Source organism: Callithrix jacchus, chromosome X (assembly GCF_049354715.1).
Source record: "Callithrix jacchus isolate 240 chromosome X, calJac240_pri, whole genome shotgun sequence".
Classification (NCBI taxonomy): Eukaryota; Metazoa; Chordata; class Mammalia; order Primates; family Cebidae; genus Callithrix; species Callithrix jacchus.
The window spans coordinates 150,919,880-150,947,063 of record NC_133524.1 but is presented as its reverse complement, the minus strand read 5'-3'; the positions used below and the strand labels follow the sequence as shown (position 1 = coordinate 150,947,063).

Sequence of the window (27,184 nt, the reverse complement as noted above, 5' to 3'; positions counted from 1 at the left end):
CAAATAACATACACATTGGAAAGGATAATGAAGACATTAAATATAATCAGAAACATTAATTTTCTTTTTTTTTTTTTGAGACAGAGTTTCACTCTTGTTACCCAGGCTGGAGTGCAATGGCGCAATCTCAGCTCACGGCAACCTCCACCTCCCGGGTTCAGGCAATTCTCCTGCCTCAGCCTCCCGAGTAGCTGGGATTACAGGCACGCGCCACCATGCCCAGCTAATCTGTTTTTGTATTTTTTTTAGTAGAGACGGGGTTTCACCATGTTGACCAGGATGGTCTCGATCTCTTGACCTTGTGATCCACACACCTTGGCCTCCCAAAGTGCTGGGATTACAGGATTGAGCCACCACGCCCAGACTTAATTTTCTTGAGAGACTAGAGATAGGTCCCAATCGAATAAGGTGAAAGTTAACAGAGTCTTGTACTTGGATCTTAACAAATACCCACATATATATAGAATGGGTGAGAAGTGAAAACGAAGTTAAAACAATTTTAGTTGATAGGAACATTTAAGTTTTCCAGTCCATCCTCCTGTCATAGCCCCATGCCAACAATTTGGAAGCAGTTCCTAACTATCTTCAGTGTGCAAGGATGCCACTTCTACGTATCAAACAAAGGGCCTAAGTGAGCAAGGTACCAAGACCTCGTGCCTCACAAACCAGGGCTGTCTAGAAATCCTTAAAATTGCTCTTGCCTGAGGATGAAGCTCTTGGTCCACTTCTGTGATGCTATCAGATAGTGCACCCTGGAATAGCCCCATGCAGCCCCATGGACTAGACTGAGCACCTAGTCCTTTTAGGAAACATAGGTGAATATGCTTCTTCAATCCACCCGGGTCCATAGTCATTCATGCCTAAGGAGTGGAAGTCTCATTCTGTAGCCAAGTCAATGCTATGGTCTACTTTTACCTGATTCCTGTCAGCTTCTCTCCCTGGGAAATGGGCCCTGTTCTGTTCACCATTATTTGGAAAGAATCTGTAAAATAGCCTGGCTCCTTATGTAGCACTTCATGGCTTTCTCTGCAACCCATACCTTTTTCCTCAAGCCCTGTTATACTAATAAATAGCCTTTGGTTACTGATGCCTAGCCTGGAATCTACCACACTCCTCTGGTACTTGGACTCTCTGACCTGTGTGGTATCTCAGTTCTACTCCTCCTACCTTAAAGTCCTACTAAGTCTATTTCTTCTGGGCTTGGGTTCACTCATCATTCTAGCATATATGCACACCTGGAATCATATTATACTCTAGTCCTCTTCTGGAAATTAAGTGGCATATACAGTATATTATTATTATTATTATTTGAGATGGAGTTTTGCTCTTGTTACCCAGGCTGGAGTGCAATGGCGCCATCTCGGCTCACCGCAACCTCCGCCTCCTGGGTTCAGGCAATTCTCCTGCCTCAGCCTCCCGAGTAGCTGGGATTACAGGCACGCGCCACCGTGCCCAGCTAATTTTTGTATTTTTAGTAGAGACGGGGTTTCACCATGTTGACTGGGATGGTCTCGATTTCTTGACCTCGTGATCCACCCGCCTCGGCCTGCCAAGACTCTCCTTTTTATAGAAAGAAAATGGAGACCAAACTTATTAGATGAACTAGCTAAACCAGATATGTGTGTGGCAGAGAAATAATTGAAACTTAACCTATTTAACCCTAAAATCTTATCATATATCTTTAGTCAAATAATATGGACATCTTTTTTTTTTTTTTTAGACGGAATTTCGCTCTTGTTACCCAGGCTGGAGTGCAATGGCGCGATCTCGGCTCACCGCAACCTCCGCCTCCTGGGTTCAGGCAATTCTCCTGCCTCAGCCTCCCGAGTAGCTGGGATTACAGGCACGCGCCACCATACCCAGCTAATTTTTTGTATTTTTAGCAGAGACGGGGTTTCACCATGTTGACCGGGATTGTCTCGATCTGTTGACCTTGTGGATTATGTCCTCTTCTGAAATGCTCTTCCACTTGACTTGCTCCTTCTCCTCTTTAAAATTTCTACTCAAGACTGAGTCACCTTTTCAACAGAGTTCCCACTGACCAGCCTATTTAAAATGGAAACCTACTCCAATACTCTTGATTCTTCCCTGCTGCAATTTTCTCCATAGCACCTGTCACCTTATTTATTTCTTTCCCCCATTAGAACGTACATCCCACAGGGACATGCGTTTTTGCTTCTTTTAATTATTGCCATATTCCTAGAATCAGAATGTGTCCTAGTTGAGTAATAGGAAAGAAGGACTCCGTAAGACAAGGACAGAGAAGTACCTATTAGATTAGGTCACATGGAAGTCATTAGAGACCTTTATGTTAGTAGTTTAGTGGAATATTAGGGATAGAAGTCACACAAGGATGAGTTTAAAAGGGAACTGGGGAGACAACCTCAATGTCTTTTAATACAAACATGGGTTGTTCCTGCCTTACTTCAAGCATATATACTGAGTATCCTGTGCCTAGAATGAACTAAGCAAGGCAAGAGTATCAAGAGACGAAAGCTTTTGCTCTGAGAGAAATGGGGAGCAATTGCAATGAAGTTGCTTAACCTGACTTAACACTGTAAGCCAATCACTCTGGCTGCAGCATGAAGAACACTGTAGGGGGTAAGGGCAGAAGCAGGGAGCCCAGTTAGAAGGCTACTGCAGTGACCCAGATGAGAGATAATGGATTGGAAAAAAGTTACGATGCACGCTGAAAATAAAGGCCATTGCACTTGCTCATGAATTGTATGTGGAGTGAAAGAAGGATGTATTAAGGATAGAGATGTCATCACCTGTGATTGAGAAGGCTGCAAGTAGAACAGCTTTGGGGAGATCAAGGGTACAGCTTTGAACATGTGCAATTTGAGATGTGTCGGAAACATGGATATTTGTAATCCTCTGTGTGTTCCTGTACATTTACCATTTTCTGGAACACAGCAAAAACAACATGAGCAAATTTGTGTGTGACTGGAGCAACACACACTGCCACGTGTGTACCTATGCAACTATCTTGCATGTTCTTCACATGTACCCCAAAACCTAAAATGCAATTAAAAAATGTATTTTTGCCTCCTTCTTCAAGTCCCTGTACCTGATCATTAGCTCTCTGGAGTATGTGTAAAGTCAGAGGCCACTGTATCTCATGTTATATCACCCAGTAATGGACAAAGAAACTAAGACAGGGATTAAAGTTATGACTGCTTTAGGAAAGTGTACTAAATCAGCGTTGAAAGCAAGGCATAATTTGAAATTATGCTGATATTACTCTGCTTTTCATCTGCTGTGTTGAAAGCCAACTTACCATTTTTCACATTATTGCATACATCTAAAACAAAAACTGGGGAAGTGAACACTGAAAAATTGAGAAACTTTTATTTGTTGGAGGTAATGTGGTTATGGTTGAAATTTTTCTTTAATTTTGTCTATTATTATCGTTTTATTTATGCAGTACAGAAAAGAGTCACAACTGTTTCTTTCTTAGCTTAGTTCATATTATTCTCTGGTGTGGAATGTTTTTCAAGCAAATTCCTGTTCTTCAGGAAATTTACACTATAGTGAACTCTGCTCTGCCTTCTAAAACAATATAGAAACAATTAGAAGTCTTTAAACTTCTTAAAGAAAGATAACTGCTTAAGGAAAGATCATTGTCTTGGCTATAAAAAGTTCACTATGAATTTGTTCTCAATATTAAACATATAGCAGAATATTTTATGTATCTTTTAATATTGCTTATTAAATATTAGTAGACATTTACTATATGGTAACTAATACTTTTTGTCTAGGTACTACCTCCAGTGACTCCACAGCAAATGCCTCTGTATAGAATGGTAAGAAAAACCTCTCTTTCTTTTTTTTAATCATTCATTTGAGTTTATTACAAAATTTTGAATCAATTACACCCATTTATTACAAAATTTTGAATCAATTACACCCAATTGCAATTAAATTTCTGCAATTTATCATGCTAAACCTTGTATGAATAGTCAAAGAGGACATAGTATACAAAGTATATAATACAAGGATAGTTTGAGTAATATGGTGGGAAGACTGTATCATGAGATTGGAAACACCCTGGGATCAATATCAAATTCGAATGATTTGCACAGCTATGGGAACCTGTGGTGTAACACATGGTCTGATTTCTGCTTTCCTGCATTATGTGTTAGAAATGGTTTGTGAAGGAACTCATCAATTTTGTAACTTGCTTTATTTAGAGCATCTATACTGTATAATTGTTCACTTTGTTTATCTTGTGCAGCTGTTTGCTAGAGGAACATAGGAAGACTTTTGAAAACAATTATTTTTTTTTCGAGACAGAATTTCACTCTGTCACCCAGGCTAGACTGAAGTGGCATGATCTCAGTTCACTGCAACCTCTGTCCTCTTGGTTCAAGTGATTCTCCTGCCTCAGCCTCCCAGGTAGCTGGGATTATAGGTGCTCGCCACCACATCTGGCTAATTTTTGTATTTCTAGTAGAGATGGGGTTTCGCCATGTTGGCCACGCTAGTTTTGAACTCCTGACCTCAGGTGATCCACCTCCTAAAATGTTGGGATTACAGGTGTGAGCCACCACACCCAGCCAGAAAAACCTCTCTTAAGGTATCAAGAGTTGGAGATATGGTCACAACTACTAACAGAAAAAAATTATATGGATATTTTAAAATAGAAGGCAATCCACCCACATTCTTTTCTTGCATTGGAAAAAATGGCCACTCTCTGAGAAATAATATAGCACATGCCTTGTGAGATGGCTAACAGGAATAGAGAAAGGACCCATAGAAATGGGGGTGAAAATAGATGTGCAGAAGTAGAATAGTCAAGAGAAATCTGGTTCAGAATTAATAGATAATCCAAAATAGGAATTATGAATATGCACATAATAGAGATTGAAGTATTAATATAATTTAGTTTAGGTTACATTCTTGGTTTACATCAAGAGTTATGAACTACTATTTACTGCTGGTTTTTCTCCCCTTGTGCAGGGACTTTATTGTTGTTTCATTTTGTTTTGTTTTATTTGCCATTTTGCTGTTTGGGATCACTTCTAGGCTATGTTAATCAGGTTTAGAAAGTTGAACTGATTTTGCTGTTATTGTATAAAGCTTCTAATGGGAGAAATTGTTAATAGAAATAGAATATCTGGAATTTTTCTGATTCCGACCTTTTTTAAAACTCATTTTTAGTTTATTATTTGTGTTCTGCCTATTTGGCAATATTTTCATGATTTAAATTATTTCTTACTTAAAAATTGTAATCACTAGTTCTATTTATAGCTTCAGTGCATTGCATAAATTTCATGCAATAGAATACAGGTAATGGAAACTCTGAAGTCATTCAGTTGCTTCAGTCACCTGGCTCCCTGCATCAGAGCCCCTTTTTTTTTTTCTTTTTTTCTTTTTTTTAAGTTGAACGATTGACTCTCTCCCAAGTGTTCCAGTCGCCTGCTGAAAGGGCGCTGGGATCTGTATGATTTCCTGTGCGGCGACCCACTGTGCAGGCTGAAACAATGGCGCTGAGATTTGTGGTGCTTTTTTTTGCCCGGGAATCTCCTGGCCTGGCTCCCTGTTTCAGACCATTGTTTAATCAGATGAATGGGCTAATCTGCCTTCCCAGAGCTCCAATTGCCAGCTTAAAAGGGCAACCAGACCAGTGTATTTTGTATGTAGAACCGCCGTGCCGGGGCGCTGCCAACCCGGGGGGCTCCTCCGCCTGGGAATCTCCTGGTCTGTGGGCAATAAAGATCCATTTGGAAATGCGGTGTCCACTCACCCGCTGCACTTTCACTGGCAGCTGCAATCCTGAGCTGTTCCTACATGGCCATCTTGCTCCACCTCCCCTTAAATTGTAATAATTTAAGAGAAAAAGTAGTCATTCTTTTAGAAATGAATCAAGTCTATAGTTTTTCTATACATATTGTTTTACTCAAAGAACTTATGTTCATCATAGCTTTGGTTGAACTCATCATTAAAAATTCAAGAGAGTTGTCCATTGAAAAACCATACATATATATGAAAAACAAAAGCATTTAACATAGACACAGTTTAAATATTTAAGTTAAAATAAGAAAAAAATTTAATTCAAATACATATAAATGCTATGATAGATAATATTGCTTATTATTACATAGATGTCTAGAGTAGAGATAACCAAAATATGGATACCTATGAGCAGTTGTGTGCCAGTAAATGTATAACAACCAGCTCTAAAGAAAAAAGAGGGCTAATTTGTACTGTCTGTCCATTTCTGTAGTGTAAATACTCCCATCATGACCAATTTCAAGCTACCAATGTGATATCAACCAGCTGGAAAAATTCCTGAAAATTTAATAATTGGCTCCTCTAAGCTAGTAGGAGCTGGCTCCAGAACATCATTTAACTATGAGACAAACTAAATGTAAGAAATTACAAAGGATTTCCACCTAAAGCATTACAAAGTATCACACTGTATGTGTGTATATTTTTGTTTATTTGTAAACTTTATATATTAATAGGTAATTATTTTCATGGCATAATTGCAAAAGTTAGAAAATGGTATACAGTGGAGACTCACCCACCCATCTCTTTCCGTGAACCACTAAATTCTTTTTGGAAGCAGCCCATTTTAATGCATTTCTTATATATCCTTCCAGAAATATTATTTAAGACATTCCATATATATTCTTTCTTTTTACTCTTAAAAAACAAAAATGATAGTATACAATACTTTGTTTCACTTCTTGCTCATTTGTCATTTAACAGCATAACTTGGAGATCTCTATTTCAGTATATAAAAACAAGCCTCTTATTAATTTAACCATTGCCATTATAATATTGCAATGAATATTCTTATTCCTATATCATTTCACAATTGTGAATATATATGCTGAATAAATTCCTATGAATGAAAGTGCTGGGTCAAATACTGCTTCAGGAAGAGGCAACAGACACAGTTGGTAGTTTAGCAGTGAAAAAAAAAATAAAGATTCTAGTCCTATCTTCAGTTATTACTGATGTAATCGTGTAATGATGCCATATTACTTGCAAACCAAGCTGTGGTTGCTGAAGCTGTCACGGCTGAACTATTTGGGAAGGATGGAGTCAATGCACACTGGAGACTTGAAAGATCACAATAATTATGAGGCATACTGGAGAATAAATGGAATTATACGTATTCTACCTAATTGAACTTACATTTCTTTGATTTATCCATCTATCCATCCATCTCTCCAATCATATACTAACTATAGATCTATCTGTGACACAGATAATTAAGAAATAGTCAATGGACTTGTGGTCTAAGAGAAGGTAATAATATAAATAGATTACAATCAACACAACCTTAAAAAGTCTAATGAGTTAATATTATATGAACTTTGTGATTGTGGAAAATAGAGAAAAATACGAACAAGAAAACTAAAATCAACCACAACTGTTACACTTAGAAATAGCTGAGACCAGCCACAGTGGCTCATGCCTGTAATTCCAGCACTTTGGGAGGCTGAGGTGGACAGATCACCTCAGGTCAGGAGTTAGAGATGACACTGGCCAACATGGTAAAACCCCATCTCTACTAAAAATACAAAAATTAGCTGGGCATGGTGGCCTGTGCCTGTAATTCCAGCTACTGGAGAGGCTGAAGCAGGAGAATCACTTGAACCCAGGAGATGGAGGTTGCAGTGAGTTGAGATGATGCCACTGCTCTCCAGCATGGGCAACAGAGCGAGACTCTGTCTCAAAATTTAAAAAAGAAAAGAAAAGAAATAGCTAATGTGAACATTTTGGGGTGACATACCTCAAATTTTGTATTATTCAGTTTATACGAATATGCATATATAGCAGAGTACATGTATGTGTATGTGTAGATAGATGTGTGTATCTACACACATCTTGAATGTTACTATGTGTTCTGTCTCATGAATGAACACTTTGACATGCCATTAAATAACGTTCACCAGTAATAGTTATTCTCACTAGAGGAGCCCCTAGGGGAAGAAATTAAATTCTCAAATATTTCCATTCTCTGACTTTGCAAATCATTCAGTTTAATGAAAGATGTTCCTTTGGAAAGCATATAATCTGTGAAGAGTATGGAATCCCACAAAAGACGGAAAACCTCTGTCCCATATCATCATTTAAAATAGCTGAATAGTATTCCATCATATTCATAGCCCATAACTTATTTAGTTGACCTCATATCATTAAATTTAGGATGCAGAAAATCATTTGGAGGTAAACAAAATTAACCTACATTAAGGCATTTATTAACTTACCAGTAAGGAGATAGAGTATCATTTTTCTCTTCCAAAGAAGCTAAATGCTGTTTTAGTGCTTCAAGTAAACTGTGAGGTGCCTAAAAAAGTTATTATAAAATACTTATTTTCTGATAGTTTTAGCAAATTCATACTCTTCTATATTAGAGTCAGCCTTCTATATCCATGGGTTCCATATCCATGGGTTTCACACCCATGGATTCAGTCAACCATGGGTTAGAAAGTATTCTGAACAAAATAGATGGTTGTGTCTCTATTGCACATGTAAAGACTTTTTTCTAGTCATTATTCCCTAAACAATACAGTTTAACAATCATTTACGTGGTACTTATATTGTACTAGGTATTAAAAGTAATCAAGAGATGATTTAAAGTATACAGAGGATGTGTATAGGTTATATGCAAATGCTACACCATTTTATATATCAGGGACTTCCACATTCCACATGGACACTGAGGAAAACTGTATAAAAATATTTTGAACAATATATTGATCCCTTCCTGAAACCTTACACAAAAATTAACTCCAGATAAGTTAAAGACTTAAACATAAAACCTAACGCCATAAAAACCCTAGAAGAGGGGAGGACTCAAAATGGCACTGTGAGAACAACCCAGGATTGAAGCTCTCGGTGAATGCGCGGAGAGGTGAGTCAGAGCTGCATTTCCAGACTGATCTTTGTTGCCCACAGAACGGGGAAATTCCCAGGTATAAAGGAGACGTGGGACACCAGGCAGAGGTTTTGTCTGGTGAAGCCGGCAGCCAGGGTGGCAGCGGCCGGACCTACACAGCAGTCCGCACGGGGCGCGCTTGTCCGGGTGCCTTGTTGAACTGGCAACCTAAGACTTGAGAGGGCTGAACTTGAGACTGAACGGGACTTGGACAGTGGGCCAGACAAGGGGATTGCAGGGACACAGCGTTTGGGGTAGCACAGTGGGACGGACAAAATGGCAATTCCAAACGCTCCCGGTAAAGACGTTCCCTTGAGACGCTCCGAGGGGGAGGGGCGCCCACCATTACCGAGGCAATCCGCCCGTACTGAGATACACGCCCACTGCTGATGCAGCCTGCCATTGCCAAGGCAACCCGATACAACAGAGAGACCCCGCCGTAGGGCATAGCCCGTGGAAGCAGGGCGGAAACAGCAGAAGAAGAGCAGAGCCTGCAGCAACAGGGCAAACCTCACAACAGCAGGGCGGAGCCTCGGCAGGCAAATAGTGACTAGACTGCCTCATAGCTGGGCAGGACAACGCAACGGACACTCACAAAGAAAGCCCCAACCCCTCAAGACAGAGCATCTGAGAAAAAAAGGGTTTTTTAATGAGCTCTGTTGCAGCAGAATTAAACATAGCAGCCTAACAGCCCTGAACGAACAACAGAGCTCACAGCTCAGCAATTGAGCTCCTAAAAAGTACAGACTGTCTCCTCAAGCAGCTCCCTGACCCCTCTATATCCAAAAGACTGACATTTGGCAGGCATCATCCTGGGACAAAGATAGCAGAAAAAGAAACTGGTAGCATCCCTCACTGTTCCGCAGCTGCTACAGGTGCACCCCAGACAAGCAGGACCTGGAGTGGACCTCAGCACTTGTACAGCGAAGGGGCTAGACTGGTAGAAAGAAAACCAAGTAACAGAAATAATTCATTACCAACAATCTGGGTGTCCACTCACAGACCCAATCGAAAAATCAGCAACTACGGAGACGACAGGTGTATAAATCCACAAAGATGGAAGAAACCAGCGCAAAAAGGAGGAAAACACCCGAAACCAGAACACCTCACCTCCTAGAAAGGACCAAAACTCCTCACCAGCAAGGGAACAAAGCTGGACGAAGAATGACTGTGACAAAATGACGGAATTAGACTTCAGAAGGTGGATAATGAGAAACTTTTGTGAGCTAAAAGAACATGTATTAAATCAATGCAAAGAAACTAAGAACCTTGAAAAAAGATATGAAAAAAGATTCAAGGAAATGATAAAAAGAATGGATAACTTAGAGAGAAATATGAATGAATTAAAGGAGCTGAAAAACACAATACGAGAACTTCGCGAAGCATGCACAAGTCTCAATAGCCGAATTGACCAAGCAGAAGAAAGAATATCAGAAGTCGAAGATCAACTCAATGAAATAAAACAAGAAACCAAGATCAGAGAAAAAAGCGCAAAAAGGAATGAACAAAGTCTCCAAGAAATGTGGGACTATGTGAAAAGACCTAACCTATGTTTGATAGGTGTACCAGAACAAAGAGAATAAATCCAAGCTGGAAAATACTCTTCAGGATATTATCCAGGAAAATTTCCCCCACCTAGCAAGGCAGGCCAACACTCAAATGCAGGAAATACAGAGAACACCACAAAGATATTCAGCAAGAAGAGCAACCCCAAGGCACATAATCGTCAGATTCAACAAGGTTGAAATAAAGGAGAAAATACTAAGGGCAGCCAGAGAGAAAGGTCGGGTCACCCACAAAGGGAAGCCCATCAGACTCACAGCAGATCTCTCGGCAGAAACACTACAAGCCAGAAGAGAGTGGGGGCCAATATTCAACATTCTTAAAGAAAAGAACTTTCAACCCAGAATTTCATATCCAGCCAAACTGAGCTTCAGAAGTGAAGGAAAAATAAAATCCTTTGCGAACAAGCAAGTACTCAGAGATTTTGTCACCACCAGGCCTGCTTTACAAGAGCTCCTGAAAGAGGCACTACACATACAAAGGAACAACCAGTACCAGCCATTCCAAAATCACACTAAATGCTAAAGAGCATCAACATAATGAAGAATCTACAACAACTAACAGGCAAAACAGCTACTTAGCATCAAAATGGCAGTATCAAATTCACACATAACAATATTAACCCTAAATGTAAATGGTCTAAATGCACCAATCAAAAGACACAGACTGGCAAATTGGATAAAAATCCAAAACCCATCAGTGTGCTGTATACAGGAAACCCATCTCACATGCAAGGATACACAAAAGCTCAAAATAAAGAGATGGAGGAAGATTTACCAAGCAAATGGAGAGCAAAAGAAAGCAGGAGTTGCAATTCTCATCTCTGATAAAATAGACTTTAAAGCAACAAAGATCAAAAGAGACAAAGAAGGCCATTACATAATGGTAAAAGGATCGATACAACAAGAAGAGCTAACGATCCTAAACATATATGGACTTACAAATATATGGACATAATGACTTACAAAGAGACAACATGCCAGAATCTCTGGGACACATTTAAAGCAGTCTCTAGAGGAAAGTATATAGCAATAAGTGCCCATATGAGAAGAATGGAGAGATCCAAAATTGACACCCTATCGTCAAAATCGAAAGAGCTAGAGGAGCAAGATAAAAAAAACTCAAAACCCAGCAGAAGACAAGAAATAACTAAGATCAGAGCTGACCTGAAGGAGATTGAGACACGAAAAACCCTTCAAAAAATCAATAAATCCAAGAGCTGGTTTTTTGAAAAGATCAACAAAATAGACAGACCACTAGCCAGATTGATTAAAAAGAAAAGAGAGAACAACCAAATAGATGCAATAAAAAATGATAAAGGGGAAATCACCACAGATTCCACAGAAATTCCAACCATCATCAGAGAATATTACAAACAACTCTATGCACATAAACTAGTAAACCTGGAAGAAATGGATAAATTCCTGGACTCCTGTGTCCTCCCAAGCCTAAACCAGGAGGAAGCTGAAACTATGAATAGACCAATAACAAGGTCAGAAGTCGAGGCAGCAATTAAGAGTCTACCACACAAAAAAAGCCCAGGTCCAGACGGGTTCACAGCCGAATTCTACCAGACACACAAAGAGGAGCTGGTACCATTCCTTCTAAAACTATTCCAAATAATCCAAAAAGAGGGAATCCTTCCCAAATCATTTTATGAGACCAACAACATCCTGATACCAAAACCCGGCAGAGACCCAACAAGAAAAGAAAACTTCAGGCCAATATCCATGATGAACATAGATGCAAAAATCTTCAATAAAATATTGGCAAGCCGATTGCAACAGCAAATCAAAAACCTTATTCATCATGATCAAGTAGGATTCATCCCGGGGATGCAAGGCTGGTTCAACATACGCAAGTCTATAAACGTAATTCACCACATAAACAGAACCAAAAACAAAAACCACATGATTATCTCAATTGACACAGAGAAGGACTTTGACAAAATTCAACAGCCCTTTATGCTAAAAACCCTCAATAAACTCAGTATTGATGGAACGTATCTCAAAGTAATAAAAGCTATTTATGACAAACCAACAGCCAATATCATACTGAATGGGCAAAAACTGGAAGCATTCCCTTTGAAATCCGGCACTAGACAAGGATGCCCTCTTTCACCACTGCTATTCAATATAGTATTGGAAGTTCTAGCCAGAGCAATCAGGCAAGAAAAAGAAATAAAGGGTATTCAAATAGGAAAGGTAGAAGCCAAATTGTCTCTATTTACAGACGACATGAGAAGACCCCATCACCTCAGCCCAAAAACTCCTGAAACTGATAAGCAACTTCAGCAAAGTCTCAGGATATAAAATCAATGTGCAAAAATCACAAGCATTCGTCTACACCAATAACAGAATTAAAGAAAGCTAAATCAAGAACGAACTGCCATTCACAATTGCTACAAAAAGAATAAAATACCTTGGAATACAACTCACAAGAGACGTAAGGGAGCTCTTCAAGGAGAACTACAAACCACTGCTCAACGAAATCAGAGAGGACACAAACAGATGGAGAAACATTCCATGTTCATGGTTAGGAAGAATGAATTATCGTGAAAATGGCTATACTGCCCAAAGTAATTTACAGAATCAACGCTATCCCCATCAAGCTACCATTGATTTTCTTCACAGAACTGGAAAAAAACCACCATGAACTTCATATGGAACCAAAAGAGAGCCCGCATAGCCAAGTCAATTCTAAGCAAAAAGAACACAGCGGGGGGCATCACACTACCGGATTTGAAACTATACTACAAGGCTACAGCAATCAAAACAGCATGGTACTGGTACCAAAACAGAGATATAGACCAATGGAACAAAACAGAGGCACCGGAGGCAACACAACATATCTACAACTATACAATCTTTGATAAACCTGACAAAAACAAGCAATGGGGAAAGGATTCCCTGTTTAACAAATGGTGTTGGGAAAACTGGCTAGCCATGTGCAGAAAGCACAAACTGGACCCCTTCCTGACACCTTACACTAAAATTAACTCCCGATGGATTAAAGACTTAAACAAAAGACCTGGCACGATAAAAACCCTAGAAGGAAATCTCGGCAAAACTATCCAGGACATAGGAGTAGGCAAGGACTTCATGAACAAAACACCAAAAGCATTGGCAACAAAAGCCAAAATAGACAAATGGGACCTAATCAAACTCCACAGCTTCTGCACGGCAAAAGAAACAGTCACTAGAATGAATCGGCAACTAACAGAATGGGAAAAAATTTTTGCAGTTTACCCATCTGACAAAGGGCTGATATCCAGAATTTACAAAGAACTCAAACAGATTTACAGGAAAAAAAAAACAAACAAGCCCATTCAAAAGTGGGCAGAGGATATGAACAGACACTTTATGAAAGAAGACATATATGAGGCCAACAATCATATGGAAAGATGCTCATCATCACTGGTCATCAGAGAGATGCAAATCAAAACCACATTGAGATACCATCTCACACCAGTTAGAATGGCGATCATTAAAAAATCTGGAGACAACAGATGCTGGAGAGGATGTGGAGAAATAGGAACACTTTTACACTGTTGGTGGGAGTGTAAATTAGTTCAACCATTGTGGAAGACAGTGTGGCGATTCCTCAAGGCCTTAGAAATAGAAATTCCATTTGACCCAGCAATCCCATTACTGGGTATATATTCAAAGGACTATAAATCGTTCTACTATAAGGACACATGCACACGAATGTTCATTGCAGCACTGTTTACAATAGCAAAGACCTGGAATCAACCCAAATGCCCATTAACGATAGACTGGATTGGAAAAATGTGGCACATATACACCATGGAATATTATGCAGCAATCAGAAATGATGAGTTTGTGTCATTTGTAGGAACATGGATGAATCTGGAGAACATCATTCTCAGCAAACTGACACAAGAACAGAAAATGAAACACCACATATTCTCACTTATAGGCGGGTGATGGAAAATGAGAACACATGGACACAAGGAGGGGAGTACTAAACACTGGGGTCTATTGGGGAGAAAAGGGGAGGGCCAGTGGGAGGGGGAGGTGGGGAGGGATAGCCTGGGGAGAAATGCCAAATGTGGGTGAAGGGGAGAAAGGAAGCAAAACACACTGCCATGTGTGTACCTACGCAACTGTCATGCATGTTCTGCTCATGTACCCCAAAACCTAAAATGCAATAAAAATTAAAAAAAAAAAACCCTAGAAGAAAACCTAGGCAAAACCATTCAGGACATAGGAGTAGGCAAGGACTTCATGAACAAAACACCAAAAGCATTGGCAACAAAAGCCAAAATAGACAAATGGGACCTAATCAAACTCCACAGCTTCTGCACGGCAAAAGAAACAGTCATTAAAGTGAATTGGCAACCAACAGAATGGGAAAAAAATTTTGCAGTTTACCCATCTGACAAAGGGCTGATATCCAGAATTTACAAAGAACTCAGATTTACAAGAAAAAAACAAACAAGCCCATTCAAAAGTGGGAAAAGGATATGAACAGACACTTTACAAAAGAAGACATACATGAGGCCAAGAAACATGAAAAAATGCTCATCATCACTGGTCATTAGAGAAATGCAAATCAAAACTACATTGAGATACCTTCTCACGCCAGTTAGAATGGCGATCATTAAAAAATCTGGAGACAACAGATGCTGGAGAGGATGTGGAGAAATAGGAACACTCTTACACTGTTGGTGGGAGTGTAAATTAGTTCAACCATTGTGGAAAACAGTGTGGCGATTCCTCAAGGACCTAGACATAGAAATTCCATTTGACCCAGCAATCCCATTACTGGGTATATATCCAAAGGATTATAAATCATTCTACTATAAGGACACATGCACACGAATGTTCATTGCAGCACTGTTTACAATAGCAAAGACCTGGAACCAACCCAAATGCCCATCGATGATAGACTGGACAGGGAAAACGTGACACACATACTCCATGGAATAATATGCAGCCATCAAAAACAATGAGTTCATGTCCTTTGTAGGGACATGGATGAACCTGTAAACCATCATTCTCAGCAAACTGACACAAGAACAGAAAATCAAACACCGCATGTTCTCACTCATAGGCGGGTGTTGAACAATGAGAACACATGGACACAGGGAGGGGAGCACTACACACTGGTGTCCATAGGGGGAAATAGGGGAGGGAAAGTGGAGGGTGGGGAGTTGGGGAGAGATAGCATGGGGAGAAATACCAGATATAGGTGATGGGGAGGAAGGCAGCACATCACACTGCCATGTGTGTACCTATGCAACTATCTTGCATGTTCTTCACATGTACCCCAAAACCTAAAATGCAATAAAAAATAAATTAATTAAATTAAATTAAAAATGTTTGAACAAAAATTAAGGTGTCTCATTAAAGCTAAAATTGCTACATATAAGTTCATTATTAAAAGTAGTATCTTGGTATCAAATCAGATTTTCAAACTATGATTTAAAATACATTGTTAGGCTGGGCACAGTGGTTCATGCTTGTAATTCCAACACTTTGGGAGGCCAAGGCAGGAGGATTGTTTGAGCCCAGAAGTTCAAGACTAGTCTGGGCAACAGTGAGACCTTATCTCTATAAAAAATAGAAAAATTATCTGGCCATTATGCTGTGCACCTATAGTCCCAATTACTTGGAGCCTGAGGTGAGAGAATCACCTGAGCCCAGGGAAGTCAAGGCTGCAGTGAGCTGTGATTGCTCCACTGTGCTTCAACCTGGGCCACAGAGTGAGGCCCTCTCAAAAAAAAAATTTTTTTAATATGTTTTTAAAAACAATAAAAGTTTCCTAAAATGATAAAAAAAGCTGCTAAAATATATATCTCCTCAGAAGACATTGAGTTTCCAACAGTCTCATTAACTATAAGCTTTATTTTTCACCAAGGCACTAATTTTTATTAACATTATAGATTTTTTTTCTTGTATGTTTATTGTCTATTTCCCTGAAATAGACTATAAGCTCCATGAAGACAGGGATTTTTGTCTGTTTTGTCCACTGCTGAATCTTAAGTGCCTGGCACACATTAAGTGTTTAATTAATATTTGCTGAATAAATGTAGATATATCTTTTTGTTTTATTTCCATTAAAAACAGACTAGAGGACTAGATTGCAGCTCCCAGGTGGACATACAGAGAAGTGTGACACTCTGCATTGTGAACTTTTGCTCCAGAACTACTGCAGGAATAAACTAGGAAAGCTGAGAGAACCCACAGACCCTCTGAAGGAAGTGGATTGCTACTGCAGGACCCGGGAGAAACCCTGAATACTGCGAGTGCCCAAGCTGTGGAAGTGGAAACGGGATTGTCCACCCCTGAACACATACCCTCACTGGGGAACCTGAAGGTCTAGATCATGGGTGAAGGTTCTGACTTTACCTGAAGCTGAGTCAATTTAGAGAGCAGAGTGAAATACAGGGGTAGAGGAAGCAGCAGGAAAAACCCTGTAAGCTTGCTGGATTCCCTAGGAAGGCATTTCTGCTTTGTCTCACATGAGTCCTTGAGGAGGACTATCAGAGGTACTGAAAAAGGACCGCAGGGAGGAGGAAACCTCCAGCTGAACTTTGTAAAAATTCCAAGGGATCGTGAAGTCTCCTGGCCAGAACTCAAGGGAGGGTGTAAATCTGGTGTGCAGACTCCACAGGCAGGAAGGCACAAAAGCCATCCTTGCTTTCACAGCTGAGAGGCTGGTAGCCTGGGGTAAGTTCTCAGCCCTGCTCACCCACTCCCTGGAAACAGACTCGGTGCCATTGGCAGGGGCACAGTGGGAGTTGGATGGGCCTTTGGGGTTGTTTGGAAGCTGGGTGACGCCTGTGACTGCCAGCTTTCCCCACTATCCTGTCAATCTGCATGACACAGTAGAGGCAGCCATAATCCTCCTGAGAAGATAACTCCATTGACCTGGGAACCACACCTCCATCCCCCAACACAGCCACAGCAAGACCCACCCAAGGAGGGCCTGAGCTCAGACACACCTAATCCTGCCCCCAACTGATAGTCCTTCCCTATCCACCCTGGTAGCTGAAGACAAAGGTCATATTCTCTTGAGTGTTCTATGTCCTCGCCCACCGCCTGATCCTCCCTATACTACCACAGCTGATGCTCTCTTAAAAGCACCACTCCCTGGCAGAAGGCCAACCAGCATAAAAATAGGGCATAAAACAACCAGAACTAAGGACCACCACAGAGTCCATTTCTAACCCCTGCCACCTCCACTGGAGCAGGTGCTGGTATCCACAGCTGAGAGACCTGCAGACAGTTCACATCGCAGAGCTCTGCAGACAATCCCCAGTACCAGCCTGGAGCCTGGTAGACATGCTGGGTGGCTAGATCCAGAAGATAGAACAATCACTACAGCTTGGCTCTCAGGAAGCCACGTCGCTAAGAAAAGGGGGAGAATACATCAAAGGAAGACCCCATGGGACAAAAGAATCTGAACAGCAGCCTTGAGCCCCAGTTCTTCCCACTGACATAGCCTACCCAAATGAGAAAAAAACAGAAAAACAATTCTGGTAATATGACAAAACAAGTTCCTTTAACACCCCCAACAAAAATCACACTAGCTAACCAGGAATGGATTCCAAACCAAGAAGACATCCCTGACTTACCTGAAAAAGAATTCAGAAGGTAAGTTATTAAGCTAATCAGGGAGGCACCAGAGAAAGGTGAAGTCCAATTTGAGGAAATTAAAAAGTGCTACAAGAAATGGTGGGTGAAATCTTCAGTGAAATAGCTAGTATAAATATAAAAACAATCAAAACTTCAGGAAATAATGAATGCACTTAGAGAAATACAAAATGCTCTGGAAAGTCTTAGCAATAGAATCGAACAAGCAGAAGAAAGAACTTATATATGTGTGTGTGACAGAAAGTCAACAAAGAGACAATGGGTTTAAACTATACCCTGGGAAAAATGGACTTAAAAAATATTTACTGAACATTTTACTCAACAACTGCAGAATATACATTCTATTTATCAGCGCATGGAATGTTCTCGAAGAAGGCCATATGATAGGTCACAAAACAAGTCTCAATAAATTTAAGAAGATTGAAATTATATCAAGTACTCTCTCAGACCACAGTGGAATAAAACTGGAAGTCAACTTCAAAAGGAACCTTCAAAATCATGCAAATACATGAAAATTAAATAACGTGCTCCTGAATGATCATTGCGTCAACAATGAAATCAAGATTGAAATTTAAAAAATTATTTGAGGACGGACACAGTGGCTCAAGCCTGTAATCCCAGCACTTTGCGAGGCCGAGGCGGGTGGATCATGAGGTCAAGAGATCGAGACCATCCTGGTCAGCATGGTGAAACCCCGTCTCTACTAAAAATACAAAAAATTAGCTGGGTACAGGGGCGTGTGCCTATAATCCCAGCTGCTCGGGAGGCTGAGGCAGGAGAATTGCCTGAACCCAGGAGGCGGGGTTTGCGGTTAGCCGAGATTGTGCCATTGCACTCCAGTCTGGGTAACAAGAGCGAAACTCCGTCTCAAAAAAAAAAAATTATTTGAACTAAATGACAATAGTGACACAACCTATCAAAACCTCAGGGATACAGCAAACATGGTGCTATTGAGGGTTCATAACCCTCAATGCCTACATCAAAAATTCTGAAATAGTACAAATAGACGATCTAAGGTCACACCTCAAAGAACTAGAGAAACAAGAACAATCCAAACCAAACCCAGCAGAAGAAAGGAAATAACCAAGATCAGAACAGAATTAATTAAAGTGAAACAAAAAAAAATGCAAAAGATAAATGAAACAAAAAGCTGGTTCTTGGAAAAGAGAAATAAAATTGATAGACCATTAGCAAGAATAACCAAGAATAGAAGAGAGAAAATCCAAATAAGCTCCATTAGAAATGAAATGAGAGATATTACAACCGACACCACAGAAATACAAAACATCATTCAAGGCTACCATGAACACCTTTACACACATAAACTAAAAACCCTAAAGAAGATAGTTAAATTCCTGGAAAAGATCCAACCCTCCTTGCTTGAATCAGGAAGAGTTAGATACCCTCAACAGACCAATAAAAAGGAGGAATATTGAAGTGATAATTTTAAAAATTACCAACAAAAAAATCCAGGACCAGAAAAATTCACCAGATATTCAAAGAAGAATTGGTACCAATCCTATTGACACTATTCCACAAGATAGAGAAAGAGGGAATCCTCACTAAGTCATTCTATGAAGCCATTATCACCCTAATACCAAAACCAGGAAAGGACATAACCAAAAAACAAAACTACAGACTGATATCCCTGATAAACATAGATGCAAAAATCATTAGCCAAATACTAGCTAGCTGAATTCAACAACGTATAAAAAAGATAATCTATGATCAAGTGGGTTTCATACTAGGGATGCAGGGATGGTTTAACATATGCAAGTCAATAAATATAATACACCATGTAAACAAAATTAAAAACAAAAATCACATGATCATCACAATAGATGAAGAAAAAGCATTTGACAAAATCCAGAATCCCTTTATGATAAAAATCCTCAGCAAAATTGGCAAACAAGGGACATACCTCAATGTAATAAAAGCAATATATGAAAAACCCACAGCCAACATGATACTGAATGGGGGAAAAGTTGAAAGCATTCCCTCTGAGAACTGGAAGACATCAAGGATGCCCACTCTCACCACTTCTATTCAACATGGCACTGGAAGTCCCAGCCAGAGCAATCAGACAAGGGAAAGAAACAAAAAATTAGCTGGGCCTGGTGGCACATGCCTGTAATCCCAGCTACTCAGGAGGCTGAGGCAGGAGAATTGCCTGAACCCAGGAGGCAGAGGTTGCAGTGAGCCGAGATCGCGCCATTGCACTCCAGCCTGGGTAACAAGAGCGAAACTCCATCTCAATAAATAAATAAATAAATAAACAAACAAACAAATAAATAATCGATTTGACATGGATGCAGTGAAAAGGGTACACTTCTACACTGCTGGTGGCAATGTAAACTAGTACCACCACTATGGAAAACAGTGTGGAGATTCCTTAGAGAACTAAAAGTAGAACTACTATCTGATCCAGAAATCCCACTACTGGGTGTCTACCCAGAGGAAAAGAAGTCATTATACAAAAAGGATACTTGCTCATGCATGTTCATAGCAGCAGAATTCGCAACTGCAAAAATGTGGAACCAACCCAAATGCCCAACAATCAAGGAGCAGACAAAGAAACTGTGGTATAGATATATGATGGAATACCACTCAGCGATAAAAAGGAATAAATTAACAGTGTTTGCGGTGACCTGGATAGATTGGAGACTATTATTCTAAGTGAAGTAACTCAGGAATGGAAAACCAAACATCATATGTTCTCACTCATAAGTGCGAGCTAAGCTATGAGGATGCAAAGGCATAAGGATGACACAAGGGATTTTGGGGACTCAGAGGGAAAGGGTGAGAAGGGGGTGAGGGATAAAAGACTGCAAATTGGGTTCAGTGTATACTGCTTGGGTGATGCGTGACTCAAAATCTCACAAATCACAAGTTCACTAAAGAACTTACTCACGTAACCAAATACTACCTCTTCCTCAAAAACCTATGGGGGGAAAAATAGAAAGAGTAGACTTCCTCTTACATAAGGTCAATTCCCCGCCAGGATTCTATATTCCACCATCTCCCCTGAACCATTCACTCATTCTTTGTTCAAGAAATATTTATGATAATTTACCATTAGAACTGGGGATATAACCAAAGTCACAAAAAACTTGATCCCAAGCTTCATAAGATTACAGTCGCTCTTTCCCATCTTGCAAGATGGCGGGTGAAAAAGTTGAGAAGCCGGATACTAAAGAGAAGAAACCTGAAGCCAAGAAGGCTGATGCTCGTAGCAAAGTGAAAAAGGGTAACCTCAAGGCTAAAAAGCACAAGAAGGGGAAGCCCCATTGCAGCCGCAATCCTGTTCTTGTCAGAGGAATTGGCAGGTATTCCCAACCTGCCATGTATTCCAGAAAAGCCTTGTACAAGAGGAAGTACTCAGCGGCTAAATCCAAGGTTGAAAAGAAAAAGGAGAAGGTTCTTGCAACTGTTACAAAACCAGTTGGTGGTGACAAAAACGGCGGCACCCGGGTGGTTAAACTTCGCAAAATGCCTGGGTAGTATCCTACTGAAGGTGTGCCTCGAAAGCTGTTGAGCCACGCAAAAAACCGTTTAGTCAGCACGTGAGAAAACTGTGACCCAGCATTAACCCCGGGACCATTCTGATCATCCCTACTGGACGCCACAGGGGCAAGAGGGTGGTTATCCTGGAGCAGCTGGCTAGTGGCTCGTTACTTGTGACTGGACCTCTGGTCCTCAATCGAGTTCCTCTGCAAAGAACGAACCAGAAATTTGTCACTGCCACCTCAACCAAAATTGATATCAGCAATGTAAAAATCCCAAAACATCTTATTGACGCTTACTTCAAGAAGAAGCAGCAGCTGCGGAAGCCCAGACACCAGGAAAGTGAGATCTTCCACACAGAAAAAGAGAAATATGAGATTACAGAGCAGCGCAAGATTGATCAGAAAGCTGTGGTCTCACAAGTTTTACCAAAAATCAAAGCTATTCCTCAGCTCCGAGGCTACCTGCGATCTGTGTTTGCCCTGACAAATGGAATTTATCCTCACAAATTGGTGTTTTAAATGTCCTAATAATCTAATTAAATAACTGATTACCTTTAAAAAAAAAGATTACAGTCTACAGGTCAGGGGAAGATATTTCAAACAATCACACAAATAAATGCAAAGTCATTTTAAGTTGTAAGTAGCATGAAAGAGAGGTACACAATACTCAGATGGTGTTGAAGCAGGGGCATCTAACCAAGTCAGGGAAGTCAGAGAAGCAAGCCCTCCTGAAGAAATAGTTGAGCTGAGGAATGAGGAGGTCAGTAGAGGAAGAAAGAGCATTGTAGACAGACGAGTAACATGTGCAAAGGCCCTGCTGCTAGAGCAAAGAGAGCAGAGAGGAGCATAAGGGAGGTAAAGCTGGAGGGTAGGCGAGGATTCAACAACGCAGGACCTTAAATTAAAAGCAATGTTGAGGAGTTTACGCTTTATCCTAGAATCCTGGGAGACCTTCGAAGTCTTATTTATTTATTTATTTATTTATATTTATTGATTGAGACGGAGTTTCGCTCTTGTTTCCCAGACTGGAGTGCAATGGCACGGTCTCGGCTCACCGCAACCTCCGCCTCCTGGGTTCAGGCAATTCTCCTGCCTCAGCCTCCTGAGTAGCTGGGATTACAGGCACGCACCACCATGCCCAGCTAATTTTCTGTATTTTTAGTAAAGACGGGTTTCACCATGTTGACCAGGATGGTCTCGATCTCTTGACCTCGTGATCCACCCGCCTCGGCCTCCCAAAGTGCTGGGATTACAGGCTTGAGCCGCCGCGCCCGGCCCCCCAAACATAACATTTCTGAGCCATACTCTTTGTCAGAGCTCCAGGGACACAACCCTGGGAACCTGCTGGAAGGTGCCACCGTGACGTGCCCCTAGATGCGTTTTTCCCCAGTTACCACAGCGTTCCTGTGGTTCTGGCGGCTGGAGGGTGACTGTGTGCCTCATGAAGGGGGTCCTTACTGCGTCGCATCTACTCTTTTCAAGGAAAGCACCTTGTCGCATTTTCATTGTTTCTAAGCGATTTTCTGCCGATCTTGTCTGCTAAGATTGTGTGGCAGCATTTCCACGAATCTATAGCTGGCGGTGAATTGTCCCAAAGCAAATCAGGCAGAATAAGACGTTTCCAACATTGTTCAAATACTGACAACTTTTGCTATTTATCTCTCAGGATTGTTCCTTAGCTCTGCCCACACCTTTGTAAGTAGTTCATTAAACACTTCCTCATGCCAGCTCAGCACTTTATATCGCCCATCTTCCCCCGATACACGCTTCTCTTTCTGTAGACCCTTCTGATTCTTGATACTGTCTCCCTCAACTGTCCTTTGCAATCCAACACTGAGTCCTAACCACTTTGTCTGCAATGCCTCCTCTTTTCTTTTTTTTTGCATTTTATGTTTTGGGGTACATGTGCAGAACATGCAAGAAAGTTGCATAGGTACACACAAGGCAGTGTCTTTTGCTGCCTTCCTCCCCTTCACCCACATCTGGCCTGGGGAGAAATGCCTCCTCTTTTCTGCACTTTAGCTTCAACTGCCCTCCTCTCTCACCTTCCAGTCCGTCTTCATATACTCTGCCCCCTGTTGTTTGTTTTACAAAGTGCATCCAGATTGCAGATCACTTGAGATTAGGAGTTTGAGACCAGCCTGGTCAACGTGGTGAAATCCTATCTCTAATAAAAACACAAGGGCCGGGGGGGTGGGGGGTGAGGGGCACAGAAGGGATAGCATTAGGAGATATACCTAATGTAGATGACGGGTTGATGGGTGCAGCAAACCACTATGGCATGTGTATACCTACGTAAGAAACCTTAACAAGGCCGGGTGCGGTGGCTCAAGCCTGTAATCCCAGCACTTTGGGAGGCCGAGGCAGGTGGATCACGAGGTCAAGAGATGGAGACCATCCCGGTCTACATAGTGAAACACCGTCTCTACTAAAAATACAAAAAATTAGCTGGGCACGGTGGCGCGTGCCTGTAGTCTCAGCTACTCGGGAGGCTGAGACAGGAGAATTGCCTGAACCCAGGAGGCTGAGGTTGCGGTGAGCCGAGATGGCGCCATTGCACTCCAGCCTGGGTAACAAGAGCGAAACTCCGTCTCAAAAAAAAAACGTTATGTTTGGGCTGCAAGTTTTGGTGAAAAATAAAAACGCATCAGGTTGCAGGCAAAGCAGACCCTGCTATGTGCGTTTGTGGGAGCCACGGCCAACAGGAACCACACAGGGAATGGTGGAAAGGAGAGGGACGGACACAGACAGACACACCAGACAGTGACTCTCAGGAGGAGGCTCTGTGTTCCCCAGACCACGTCAGAGCCAAGGCAGAAAGGATTAATTGAGGAAAGGAGGGAAGTTTCCTCTGAAGGAGAGTAAAATCCAGAAAGGATCTCTAAAATAGCCAGCAGTTTAAACCTAGCAACTGTTGGATGCACAAGAAGAGACTGGCCAATTGACAGTCACAGAGGAAGACTCACACCCCTTCACGGGATCTCGCAGCAGACTGGCTGACAAGGCTCCTTGAAACTGCAGACCTCTCTCAAGGAGACCCACTGAGTTGGGCAAAGGCGGGGCTGACTATTCTCGCCTCCCCGCTCTCCCATGTAGTCCTGCATTTCACTCCATTCCAGGGTTTCTGGGACACCCAAGAAGAAAGCATGTAGTCCAGGGGGCACTTCTGCCAACTGAAGGCCTTGACAAATGACTCTCTGTACTGGGTGAGGACCAGGGCGCAGCGTACTGATAAGGAAGCTCTTCCAGTACGAAGGGTTGATTTACAGAGGAATGAGTCTGCGTGAGAGTTTACCAACAAGATCCTCACTTGCCTTTTGCAGACTCTCCTGCAGTCATCTGCTTCATTTTTGATTTCAGGATGACCAGAGCTGAGGTAAGGAGGAGGGTGGACTGATGGGAAATGTGGCCCTCCACTCAAGGACTCCTCCTGTCAAATGTCCCTTAGAGCTCAAGCCACAGGTGCTGGTCAGTTAATGCTCATCTGCATCCTGACAATGGCAAGCTCCCCTTGCTGCCCTCACCACCTCCCTCAAGGAAGAAAGGTAATGTAGAGAAAAATCAGAGGACTACATCAAGATAGATATCTAGTGATGCTTCATGTGTAGTTTTTGTTCTGTCTTTTTTGGGAACTCAGGTGCCAAGATTGTGTCTCATTCACTTTAACTGAAAAGGAGTCAAGAGTGTTTACGAATAAATGTTGATTGAAATACGCTGGTTATGTTGCCAAGAGGCAATGAAATCCTATCTTCTCTCCTACTAACCCAAACATTCTCATTGTCTCTTTCTTCCCACTACTGGTCATGTGACTTTTCATTCAGGAAGCCACGCACTATTTCACCCAACACTGGTTCCCATCGTGGACCACTTTGCGGGATTTCAGGGCTACATGCGAGCCCCCCTTTGTACTTGTCTGTACATGAAGAAATATTTGTGCTGTGTATACTTGAGAGAACATATTTCTTTCCTTCAAAGATTTATAAGCCATCAGCCAAAAACTCCTTCCTTCTCTACCACTAAACCTAACATTTTTTGCATCTATAACCATCCTCTCTCCCCTACATCTTCATCTTCTCTCTCTTCACAAGTTTCTTCACATACACGTGGCTGCCACATTAACCAGGCACTGTCTAAGCATTCCACATGTGCTATCTCAAATAATCCTGCATTCTTCTAGTCCCAAAGGCAGGGGACAACGGGGGGATGGCTGCGAAAGTCCTGAGTCTCCAGATTTTCCAGAAACCTCTGAGCTTTCTTTGTTGGATCATATCCCTGAGGACTAGTTGCTGAGGAATAAAAAGCCTGAGCTCATTTGATTCTTACAATACTGCTATGAGCTAGCTAGTGCATCATACCCATTTTGCAGTTGCAGAAATGAGGAACAGAGAATGGAAATGAGTTGCTTAAGACCGTATATCTGAAAGGTAGACAAGGCAGCACTGAAAACTAAGTTCATTAGTCCAAATACCCTGCTGTTTCTACTGATCATATTAAAAGCATAGTCTAGTTGTTATACACACACATAACAAGCACACATATATATGTTACTTACGGAGAAATGAAAATGCACACACATAAGCATATAGCAAAAGATGGAGAGTCTCCAATAATGATAATATGATAAACACATTAGCAAAGAAATACATGTTACTTAAGTACATAGGAGAGATACACTGACCTGAGTAATATACGGAATGTTGCACCGGTCAATTCCAACTTGCTGGATTCGCAAAAAAGTGGGGAAGAAAGTATACATTACAGCAGGGAGTGGCAACAACAAAAATGTAACTGATCATTGTGTGCATGAAACAGAAAATACCCCGAGTATGATCTTTCTGGGCTGGTGCCATGTCAGGTTAAAATATGCCTCACTGTAATCCCAGCACTTTGGGAGGCCGAGGCGGGTGGATCACGAGGTCAGGAGATCGAGACCATCCTGGTCAACATGGTGAAACCCCGTTTCTACTAAAAATACAAAAATAAGCTGGGCACAGTGGCACGTGCCTGTAATCCCAGCTACTCGGGAGGCTGAGGCAGGAGAATTGCCTGAACCCAGGAGGCGGAGGTTGCGGTGAGCCGACATCATACCATTGCACTCCAGCCTGGGTAACGAGAGCGAAACGCCGTCTCAAAAAAATATATATATATATGCCTCACATGCTTAAGTACATCCTTATATTTATCCTAAGGCATAGACTTTTTAAAAGACTTGCCAGATATTGAGTCTTTGATGATTTGAGAAGAACTAAGCTGCATTTTGGATATCATACAAACGTGTTCTGATTTTTCAAGTAGTCAGAAGTCAGCCAGTACTCATACTGTCATTCTCCCATGGGTAATATGTCTTTGTTCTCTCTGGTTTTCAGAACTCTCCTCGGTGTGGTTCTCTTTGTATGTATCCTGATTGGGCTCCTCAACTATTTCTCTCACTGACCACAAACCTACCTATTGTTAATTACCTAAAAAGACTTACGTCATATATATTTTGGTCTACTTTTAGAGTTGTTTCTGGTGGGAGGGTAAGCTTGGTACTGGTTATCTTTATGGCTGCAAACAGAAGTCCTTGTAAGATTGCTTTTCAGTGCAAGTGCCTT

General features: G+C 41.3%; 1 protein-coding gene across 1 annotated transcript in view; it reads right to left on the bottom strand.

Moving 5' to 3' along the window:
* The window catches only part of LOC108589826 (phosphatidylinositol-binding clathrin assembly protein-like), a 42,783-nt gene that overhangs the window by 6,996 nt on the left and 8,603 nt on the right, over nt 1-27,184 (bottom strand). Inside the window, exons 8-10 of the mRNA XM_054251007.2 lie at nt 26,269-26,310; nt 8,229-8,308; nt 5,750-5,816 (exon numbers count right to left, since the gene is read on the bottom strand). Coding sequence (XP_054106982.2) covers nt 5,750-5,816; nt 8,229-8,308; nt 26,269-26,310 — 189 coding nt within the window. The remainder of the gene's footprint in view (nt 1-5,749; nt 5,817-8,228; nt 8,309-26,268; nt 26,311-27,184) is intronic.